Source organism: Balaenoptera physalus (genome assembly GCF_965194825.1).
Source record: "Balaenoptera physalus genome assembly, chromosome: 17".
Taxonomy (NCBI): Eukaryota; Metazoa; Chordata; class Mammalia; order Artiodactyla; family Balaenopteridae; genus Balaenoptera; species Balaenoptera physalus.
This window is the reverse complement of record NC_138895.1, coordinates 1,242,113-1,253,153: the sequence shown is the minus strand read 5'-3', so window position 1 is coordinate 1,253,153 and position 11,041 is coordinate 1,242,113. Positions and strand designations below refer to the sequence as shown.

The following is an 11,041-nucleotide window of genomic DNA, read 5'->3' as shown; positions in this document are numbered from 1 at the left end:
GGGAATTTGCTTCAGCATAATACAGTGCCTGCCTGCCTTCCCCAAGCATCCTCGACCCTGGATTCAAACAGCACCCCAGTCCTCCATCCAACCAACAAATGAAACAAGGAAAGAGAATCAGAGACCTCATGTGGGGTTGTGACATACGGTTGGTAGAATTTTTCTGCTTTCAGTTTAACAATGACAGTACACACACTATAGAATAATTTGTATTCAAAAGCATTTTGCCTTCTGAAGCGAAACAAGTGACATGTTGGAGAATATTGTAGGTTTTTTGCTCCTGGCTGAGCTAACCCATGTTATCGCTGTCTTAATTCAAAGAGGGTGTTTCATCTGTGTTAAGAGCGGAAAGTCCTCTCATGGTAAAGATGTAAGGACTAGCCTTTGTTTGCAGTCAAAGAACCTGTCTTTCAAATAAGTAGAAGATCCACTTTACTGGGATATTTTCCAGAAAAGCAAGGTCAGGCTGTACCCCAGAGCTAGTGTCAGCTGTCAGCTCGTCTTTATGGGGGAGGTTGCCTCTTTAACCAGCTTAAAAGTTGCCAGGGGCTCTCCCCAGCCTCCACGGACAGCCTCCGGCCCCACCTCAAGAATGAATGGGGGGCGGGGAACTAGTCCAAGCGCCTCTTGCTCTCAGTAACATCACCAAAAACTTGAAGATATCCTGTGGCAGACTCCCTCCCGGCAAAAGGACTGGCAACCTGAGAGCGAGCCCCTCACCCTCCCGCACCCGCAAAGCCGTCGTCTGGACCACACGCGCTCACTCCTGCAACCCCCGGGTTCCCAGACCTCCCTGAGGACCTGAAGCCTCCCTGGTGTCGCGCTCACCACCCAAGACATCCCCACAGAATTCAGCCCTGAGGACTCACGGTGCGTCTCATTAAAGGGGCTGTGAACTCGAGCCAGCCACACCTGGAGGGTCACCCGCCGACGTCACAGTCGGAACGCAGCCCCAGCGCGCCTGGCCGGCCCTCCCAGGGAGACAGTGCCGGTCCGGGAGCCAATCAGCTGCCGCCCAGGCGTTGCCATGGCCACGTCGCCGGTTAGGACCACGCCCACCCCAGCCCGGCAGCCAATCGGCGACCGCCAAGCCGTTGCCATGGCCACGTCGCGTGTTAGGGCCGCGCACGCGCACAGGGGAGACTCGCCGGCAGCCCCAGGCCCAGGGCTCGAGAGGGTCCCGGCAGCCGCCCCCCTGGACACGGACCGCGGCCCGGTTCCCTGAGCCGCCGGCATGAACCGCAAGAAGCTGCAGAAGCTGACGGACTCCTTAACTAAAAATTGCAAGCACTGTAAGTAAGAATCAGGTGCGGGGTGTGCAGAGGCTCCTGGGCCAGGTCCTGTCCTGCCCGGTGCTGGTGTCCCGCCTGCAGAGTCCGAGCGCAGTCGGAGCCCTCTCCACGCCCGACCCTAAAGAGAAGTCTGGAAGGGAACACCAGCATCAGCTCCTTGGGGCCGGCACCCCCGGCGCCCATTACCTTACGGCGCATTTCCCGGTATCCAGGTATCTAGTGCTGTACCCGCACACATGCACATACTTGCTTCTCAGACCTTCTCTTAACTTACCCTTACGTTATAGAAACGTGATTTATATACCCTGGAGACACATGTGGATTTAGCTTCAGACACAGGTGGAAAACAAGCACTAAAAACCACCGAACTCAAGAAAAGTAGCCCAACCAACAGCTCTTCTTAGAGCAAATCAACTGGCAAGGTCCAAGTTTTGGAAATTACCAAGAGATCTATGAGGGAAAACGGTTTTCAGTGGTTGAACATCCTTAGGACAGATACGGTGAAGTGGCACAGAAACCTGTATCTCAGAGCAAGGAAATGTGCCTGGAAACCAAGGAGCTCAACAGCGCTAAACACATGGTAAAGAATCTGTTCCCAACTCTAGACCCAACTTTCCTGCAAAGTAAAGGATTAGACTTGGCAGGTGGCAAGATGGACACCTATTGAAGACATCTGCTCCCATCTCACACATATTCTGAAAAGTGGTCCTAGAATTTCACAGGTAACCTTAGAATTATATTCGGACTGAAAAACAGGACTGTGCTTGGGCAAGGAAGCTATGGATATGGCTTAGATGAGGGAGATATCTGATGAGCAAGCTTAGAAGTTGAGTGCTGATTGCAAAACTACTGCCCCTTTGAAACAAATAGAAGTCATAATCCCAAGACTACTCCCCCTGTGCAAAGAGAGAACAAACATGTTTTGATGTAGTTCTAGCGATTATGGGATCTAGTGCCTTCTAATCATACTTAGTATCTTATATACTGAGTGGTAGGAAACCCTGTCAGGATGGTGCTGGAAATAAAGGTTAGGCTGTGTATAAGCATCTTAAACGTCTAAAAAAAGTCTTCCTATAATTTAAGATATTATTATGGTTATTATAATCTGATGAGAGTTTTGTCCTGTTGTTTTTCTTAAAATACTTTCATTTCTGGGAAAAGGCCAGATCTTAAACATCTAGTAAACATTTTAAATAAACAATGCAATAACTGCTATATACAACGAACACTGAATTTGATTTAGTTCCTGTTCAAGTGAGTTTGCAATGTATTGCAGATATTCTGTGAACATATTAAAAGATAAGTGAGGGTTTCCCTGGTGGCTCAGTGGTTAAGAGTCCACCTGCCAATGCAGGTGACACTGGTTCGAGCCCTGGTCCGGGAAGATCCCACATGCGGAACAACTAAACCCGTGCGCCACAACTACTGAGCCTGTGCTCTAGAGCCCGCGAGCCACAACTACTGAGCCCTCGCGCCACGACTACTGAAGCCCACGCACCTAGAGCCCGTGCACCTAGAGCCCGCGCACCTAGAGCCCATGCTCCACAACAAGAGAAGCCACTGCAATGAGAAGCCCGTGCACCGCAACGAAGAGTAGCCCCTGCTTGCCGCAACTAGAGAAAGCCTGCACGCAACAACGAAGACCCAACGCAGCCAAAAATAAAATAAATTTATAAAAGAAAAAGATAAGTGAAAACACGGCAAGAAAACCAGTCAACTCTTTTGATTTTTGTCCTTACATAAAATTTTTAAAATGAGCCTTAAGAACCTTGATGATTACTAGTTAAATTCTATAGAAATAGTGACTAATCATGGGCATTATAATAATTTTTGAGTTTCTTTAAACAGAGGACCTTTCTTCTAAAGTCAGATTTCCTTTTAGTTGCCAGGTGATAATCCCACCAAGATGAAATGGATAGATTTTGTAGAATCAAAGAAGAAATGGTGGTCTAGTTAATCCACCATTCTGCAGATCTGATCTGCACAGCAGACTTACACCAATCCAAAAAGATGAAAATCCATTCTCAAATTTCCTTAATTTCATTTAGTATTGTATTCTTTTTTTTCAATATTTATGTATTTATTTGGCTGCGCTGGGTCTTAGTTGCGGCACGTGGATCTTTTAGTTGTGACATGATATAAGAAACATTTCAGCAGGAGAATTTTTCCTATGGAAAAATTACCCATCTTGGATCTTTTGGGGAATAAATTAAGCTAATACTCTTTCACTTTTGTTTCAGCTGGGATGGAAAAATGGCTAATCAACATGCCCTCAGCTAGCATTTCATATATGTGATCAGACTGCATCATTCTTCATGCAAGTTTTTCTTCCCCAACCATTAACATCACTTTTTATTTTTAGAGTTTTTTTATTGTGGTTAAATATACATAACATAAAATTTACCATTTTAATTATTTTAAGTGCACCGCTCAGTGGCACTAAGTACGTTCACATTGTTGTGCAGCTGTCACCACCATCCATCTCCAGAACTTTCTCATCTTTCCAGCTGAAACTCTGTCCCCATTAAACTGTTGCTCCCCACTTCCCCCTCCCCCAGCCCCCGGCACCCACCGTCTACTTTTTGTCTCTATGAATTTCACCACCCTGGGTCCATCATATAATATTTGTCCTTTTTCATCTGGCTTGTTTCACTCAGCATGACGTAGTCAAGAGTCAGGCAAGTTGTAGCATGAGTCACAATTTCCTCCCTTTTTAAAGCTGAATCGGAGTCCATTGTATGGATGGACCGCATCTTATTCATCCACTCATCCACCCACGGACACCTGGATTGCTCCCACCTTCTGGCTGTTGTGACTACTGCTGCTATGAATAATGGTGTACAAGTTTCAGAGTTCCTGCTTTCAGTCCTTTGGGGCAAATACCCAGAAGTGGAATCACTGGATTATGTAGTATTGCTATGTGTAATTGTTTTTGAAGAAGTGACATACCATTCATACCGTTTTCTGTGGCAACTAAAGGCTCTTTTTAAAATTATAACCGTTACATTATTTTCTACTATTTATTAATGTATTTACTAAATCATTTGTTTTCCAAAGTTTTCAATGTTCCTCTTAAATTGTGGCACCCCAAACTGGAAATCGCCCTCAAGCCTATCCTGGCCTGCAAGATGAGGTGGGATTTATCCATTTCTTTGGGCTGTTTTCCTTTACATGCACACAGCTTCCGTCCTTGTTTTTAAAAATACTCAACCTTAATTTTGGCTTGTTTTGAAATAAAATCTTCCCCATCTTCCACCTTTACCTCATATTTAAACTCACCTTTATGTTTTTAACGCCAGACACTAATCCTTCCCCCTACACACCTCGGACAGCAACGGGGACACGATTAGCTCAGTGTCAGCACCACCCTCTACGCAGTCGTGTGTGTGCAAGCGTGCATGTGTGTGCACACCCTTTAGACAAAAAAGTCCCTCCTCCAAAGTGCTGCTGCATGGCTGCCTGTTAATTTCCATCCCTCACAGCAAGAACCTTACTGGGTGCTAGAATACGCTTAAATCCTTCTTTATTGGAAAATAGGTGACTCTGATTTCCAAAGTCTGGCTCATGGCTTCACGTAGGCTAATGTGAGATGAAAGTTGTTGCCTGGTTTGGGGGAGGCTGATATCTGTTTCCAGGGAAAAGTTAAACTGTAAATCTCACGAACGCCTATAATCAAAATGCTGGGGGAAAGTTACCATTTTTAACATCACCATGGTTACTTAGAATCAGACCCCACAATCCGCATTCAGGTGACCTGGCTAACATTATCATCCTTTTTCTAAATGTGACTGCACTTATATGTAAGTGCAGTCACATTTAGAAAAATGAATAAAATTGGCAAATCAAGGAGGAATGAATAAAAAGGCAAATCAAGGAGGGCTGCTGCCCTTCCTTCAGTGGGAACTTCCGGGTAGTGACCATCCTCTGTAAACTTGAGGGTCATGAATCTCAAAACAGGATCGTCTCCTGTTGACAGCTGCCCATTGATGATTCCAGTGTCGTTCGTCTACAAAACTCATTTGTGCAAAGTTTAAGTTGGACATTAAAGATTAAAAGGCGTTTTTGTTATATCTCAATTTCATTCTTTCACAGTTAATAAATTTGAAGTGAAATGCCTCATCAATCTTTTCTATAACTTGGTGGGTGATGTGACGGAGCGGCAGGGTGTGGTCGTCGGGCTGGATCGGAACGCCTTTCGGAACATCCTGCACATGACATTTGGGATGACGGACGACATGATCATGGACAGAGGTGAGCGGACGTCAGTGTCCAGATGGGCCAAATCCAGCCATAACTGGGAAAAACAGTTTGGAGTTTGGACAAACTCTGGGTGGGAAGCTTCATGTTCTGTGTTCCCAAATCCATTTGAACATAAAAATTTAATTTTTATATTCATAGGGAAGCATGGTAGGGAAGAAGATAGCGACCACTCTTTTTGTGTATTTGGGAAGAGGACAGAGTCAACTTGAATAACTAGGTTTCCTTTCTTTACATTAGAAAACCAAAACTATTTATATTTCTACTTAGTAAATAGAACAATAAATAATAGTTTTAAAAGGACATTTAAATTTCCTTACATCATCGAGAGTATTCCAATAAAAATTAAGATATAATCTTATCTATCATGTAATAGCAGTACTTTTCTTGGGTAACAAAATATAAAATTATATGTTTTATGTTAATATATCAACAAATTTAATGTACCAATATGTGTATATGTTCATTGTTGATTCATGTATTTAGATATACAGAATTTACTTGTTCCCACAAAGTATGAAGGGAAAATGTGAAAGCTTAAGTAAAAGAGTTTTCCAATGTTATGACACCTTAGTTTCCTCCTTTAACAAATGAGAACATGGGACCATATGGTCGTGAGGTTTTGCCTAAATTTCAGAAGTGAGTAGTGCCCGTGCGGGTCCATCACTGAGAATAGAAACGCAGCACAAGTGTCATATTTTACTTCTCTCTTTTTTTTTAGTATTCCGAGGGTTTGACAAAGACAATGATGGTTGCATAACTGTATCAGAGTGGGTTTATGGATTATCAGTGTTTCTTCGAGGAACTCTGGAAGAAAAAATGAAATGTAAGACTTCATCTTATCCTATTGGTTTGTACTTTATGATAAGTACATCTAAAGAATGTAAATCAATGTCCTCCAGCCCAGCCAGTGGGGTGGGTTTGTCTGTTGTTTGCTTGGTGTGAATTCCCATCAGCCTCTTTTATGGAGCAAATTCAGGTCAATAATAAGGGTTGAAAAAAATGAATAAAAAGGCAAATCAAGAAATTCCGAGGCGGAATCCATGCCAAGCAAGACCGCACAGGCATGTAGCGCACATGCTGACCATGTACGCATGCATTTAGGTATGAAGGTATTAAGTGTTTTACATATTTTGTTACTCGAATTGTCATCGTAAAACATCGATTCAAGTTTCTGATTCTTAGTTAATTCCTAATTCATCACAGTGAACTCTGTTGAAGAGGCGCATTTCAGTCCGTTTTCCAAGGTTTTCACTGTGAGAACGTTAAGTTGTTGTTCCTTGGTCTGCTCTTTGCAGCTAAGCATAGGAAACTTTCTAAGGGTTGTTGAGTATATTCAGGAAGCGGACATCAGGCATTTATTAGGGGAATTGATTGCACTGAGGCCCGAGGCTTGATGAAAGCACCACTGGAGCCCTGGGCCTTGAACACCGTCAGAGCCAAGGCTGCCTTCCTGGCCGCAGCACATTCGTACTGGTTCTTTCTTGAAGATTGCTTTGCCGTGTTTGACTTGAACGGCGATGGCTTCATCTCGAAGGAAGAGATGTTCCACATGCTGAAGAATAGCCTCCTGAAGCAGCCGTCCGAGGAGGACCCCGACGAAGGCATCAAAGACTTGGTGGAACTAACCCTGAGGAAAATGGTACGATGGGTAATTTAGAGTTTCCTCGTGAAATCCGCAGATATGGGGTAGAAATAAGAATCCAAATTAGAGTAACTCTCAGTCTCCTGCCTGGTGAAAGACAGCACTCGGACTGTGCTCTTTTATCATAATATGACAGTTTCTTTCAATGTCAGTACTTAGCCTCATACTTTTCTGACGTCTTCTTTGTGAACACTGGGCCATGAGAAGACAGTGTGTGTTTGTGATGTGTTTTCCATGTTAACTGCGGTGTGGCCGGTCGCCCCCAGGACCACGACCACGACGGGAAGCTGTCCTTCGCAGACTATGAACAAGCTGTGAGGGAGGAGACTCTTCTGCTGGAAGCGTTTGGACCGTGTCTTCCTGACCCAAAGGTAACGGCACTACGTTCACAGAGCAGTGACCAAAATGTCATGTAGGAGCCACAGCCCAGGACTTCTTGGTTTGGCAAGTGGTCAGATGACTCACGTTCGCCCACAGAGAACAGCTTCTAAAAAGAGAAAGTCCGCCGAGGAAAAGGGGCTGGTCCATGTCATTGTACTAGTGTAGTCCGGTGCGACTTTCTCATTCACTGACTTGTTTTTTCCTGTAAGAAACGATTATTGAAGCGTAATGTGGGCCAGAAACCCGGATGAAAAGCTCCAGGGCTGCACTCAAGAGCAGGGAAAAGCCAACGGGAAACTAATCACACAACAGTGTGATAAGCGTTATTATAACACTAGTCAGTGCCTGGAGCAGTGCCCCATCTCTGCCAGCGTGCCAAAAGCGCTGTGCCCGTGTGGTTTCACACCATCCCCTGACAACCTTATGAAGTAGGCAGTATTATTGTCATCATTTTACAAATGAGGAAACCGAGGCCCAGAGGGTTTAGGCAACTTGTCCGAGTTCACCGGGGCCCTGGTGCTGGAGCTCAGGGGGGTATGTGTAGTCAAAAAGGAGCATGTAAACCGTCTGCAGGGAGATGGGGGGATGGCTGGAGGGACAAGGAAGTGTCCCTGGGTCTTTGCGGACACAGCGGTCAGCCAGATGCACAAGGGGGAGAAGGGCCCAAGCAGAGAGAATGACGTGCATGAGAGAGGGAAGGGGGGAATACGAAAGAACCTGTATTAGAAGAGCCTCTGGGGTCATGAGACTGATGATGAGGCTGGAAGACACAGAGGGCCAAGTCCATGGAGCTCGGAGCTGGATTTTGTCTTGAAGATCATGAGGATTTGTTGGAAGATTTTAGGCAGATGGAGTGATGTGATCTATAAATATTACCCTATACCCACCCACCCCAATCTCTAGTCTGTATCTCCAGCTGCCTTCTTAACATACGGAGTAGATGATCTCAATAAACTCTTGATTTTCCCCCCAAACTTGCCCCTCCCCCAGTCCTCCCTAGGTCAGTAAATGACACCCCCATGCACTCAAATGTTCAGTCAAAACCCTAGGAGTCATCCTTAACCTCTCTGTTGTAACACTTCTCGCTACTCTTTCAAAATAAACCCTTGAATATAATCTCTTCTCCCACGTCTGTTGGCCACCAGCCTCCATCAAGCCGCTGTCATCGGTCACCCAGCGCAGGTCATGCTTCCACTGCTGTCCCCCTACTGACCGTCCTCCACAATATCCAGCATATTTAAAAACACAAAGGCTCTCATGCCCCTCTTTTGCTCGAGCCCCTCCCCAGTGGGCTCTGAAGCTGCACAAGGCCCCTTTCTCTCTTTCCAGCCACGTCTCCTGCTGTGTCCCGTCCTCTCTTCCCCTGGAGCCGCCCCGGCCACCTGCCCTGCCTCCCTGGTGCCCTTGTGCTCACCGTGACCTCTGTCCAGAACGTTTCCCCCAGACGTCGCCTCGTTCAGTCTCTGCTCAGATGCTGTTGATCATCTTGACTTCTCCTCCCCTCCATCCCTGACCCTGCTTCCTTTTCTTCATAGTTCTTATCATCACACAGAATATATTTACTCACTTATTGTCTGTCTCGACATGTAGATGTAAGGTCCCTAAGGCAGGAACTTGGCGGTTTTTCACCATATTTCCTCACCTGTAGTGTGTAGCACATGGTGGGTCCCTAGTAAATGTTGAGTGGATGGATGGATGGATGGATGGACGGGTGGGTGGATGGATGGGTGGGTAGATGGATGTGTGGGTGGGTGCATGGGTAGATGGGTGGACGGGTGGACGGGTGGGTGGGTGGATGGATGGACGGGTGGACAGGTGGACGGATGGACGGGTGGATGGATGGATGTGTGGGTGGATGGATGTGTGGGTGGGTGCATGGGTAGATGGGTGGACGGGTGGTTGGATGGGTGGGTGGATGGATGGACGGGTGGACGGATGGACAGATGGATGGACGGACGGGTGGACGGATGGACGGATGGATGGATGGGTGGATAGATCTCAGAAGTGCCTGATGGAGAGTCCTGGATCTATGTCCTTCCATCTCCTCAGAAACTCCATCATTTACCTTCATCTTTACCCTACATCTTCAACCTCCTTCCTCACTACTAAAACCTTCCCATCAGAATTTAAACAGACCTAAACCTGTCACATCTGACAAACAAAAGGGAAGGGAGGGAGGGAGGGAAGAAAAGGAGAGAACTTCCCCTAATTCCACAGCTGCTTCTATTTCCTGTCCAAGGCTTGTTTTGTCACAGCCAAGCATCTTGGAAGAATTGTCCATATTTATGAGCTACACGACCAACGCTTCTTCCCGGCCCCTCTTGAAACCGCTCTTGCCAAGGTCACCCCCGCCTTGTTGAGAAAGCCCAGGCGGTAGGCCCTTGGGTTCGTGTCTTGCTCGAGCTCGTCCCTCCGCCACCCCCAGCTCTCCGTCCAGAGTCTCCTGCTACGGGAGACATCTCCCTCGCCGCGCTGAGCCCCCTGGACCCCTGATGCGCTCGCACCCACTGCAGTGAGCTGAGCTCCCGGCTTCTGGCCGAGAGCCTAAGCTCGTGGCGGGGGCTCCTGGGAGCCAGGCCATGGGGTCTCGCCCACCCTGTGGGCCCAGAAGCAGCGCTGGGCTGGGACAGAGTCCGCGCCTGCGGGTGAACACGCAGCCGCTCCCAGGCCCCCGACCCCACTCCTCCTCGGTCACTGCCTGTCTCTTCGGACGTTAGGAGGCCTAATGAACATTTTTTGTTTATTTTTTTGAAAGTCTGTACTAATTTGAGCACTTTCATTTTACAGAGCCAGAAAGAATTTGAAGCCCAAGTATTCAAAGATCCAAATGAATTCAATGAGGTGTGAATTCCTAAATGTCTTGTTGTCTCAAGTGAGTAGAAAAGGAGGCTCATCCGTGTTGTGTATTTTTCCTGCTTAGCTCAGAAGGTGACGGTGAATTGCGTGTTTGGTGAGAGGGGTCACGGCTGACTAACGTATATCATTCAACTTTGGCGTAAGATGCCAGTAACATAGACGAAGACAAGGAGTTCCTTATTAGCTGTGGTTGGGTTTGGCCAGACGAGTGAACACTGCAGAGACAGGTTATCACCTAGACTGTCTGTTGACACACAACTGTCATAAAGTGTTTGTATGAATGAAATGAACAGAGAGAGAGACTGTATCGTCATGAGTTATTTTCTTCACGTCAGAAAGATGCTGGGCACACGTTTAAAAATCACTGAAACTCTTGCGTCTCCCTCCCACCCTCCCTATCCCACAGGGATATATGTATATGTGTAGCTGATTCACTTTGTTATAAAGCAGAAACTAACACACCATTGTAAAGCAGTTATACTCCAATAAAGATGTTAAAAAAAAAAATCACTGAAACTACTGAATTTCCTTTGGAGCAGTAAATAATCAAGATGGCATCCAGAGCACAATGATTCTGGCATTTAGCATTGAAACGCCTTTCTGCTGGGCC

At 46.3% G+C, this 11,041-nt stretch overlaps 1 protein-coding gene across 1 annotated transcript; it reads left to right on the top strand.

Moving 5' to 3' along the window:
- The first annotated feature begins 1,112 nt into the window (after positions 1-1,112).
- On the top strand, positions 1,113-11,041 carry CLXN (calaxin). The gene is made up of 6 exons (XM_082433473.1): positions 1,113-1,292; positions 5,385-5,543; positions 6,271-6,375; positions 7,040-7,191; positions 7,461-7,565; positions 10,363-11,041. The coding sequence occupies exons 1-6, from the start codon at positions 1,235-1,237 to the stop codon at positions 10,420-10,422; spliced, it is 639 nt and encodes a 212-aa protein (XP_082289599.1). The 5' UTR covers positions 1,113-1,234; the 3' UTR covers positions 10,423-11,041.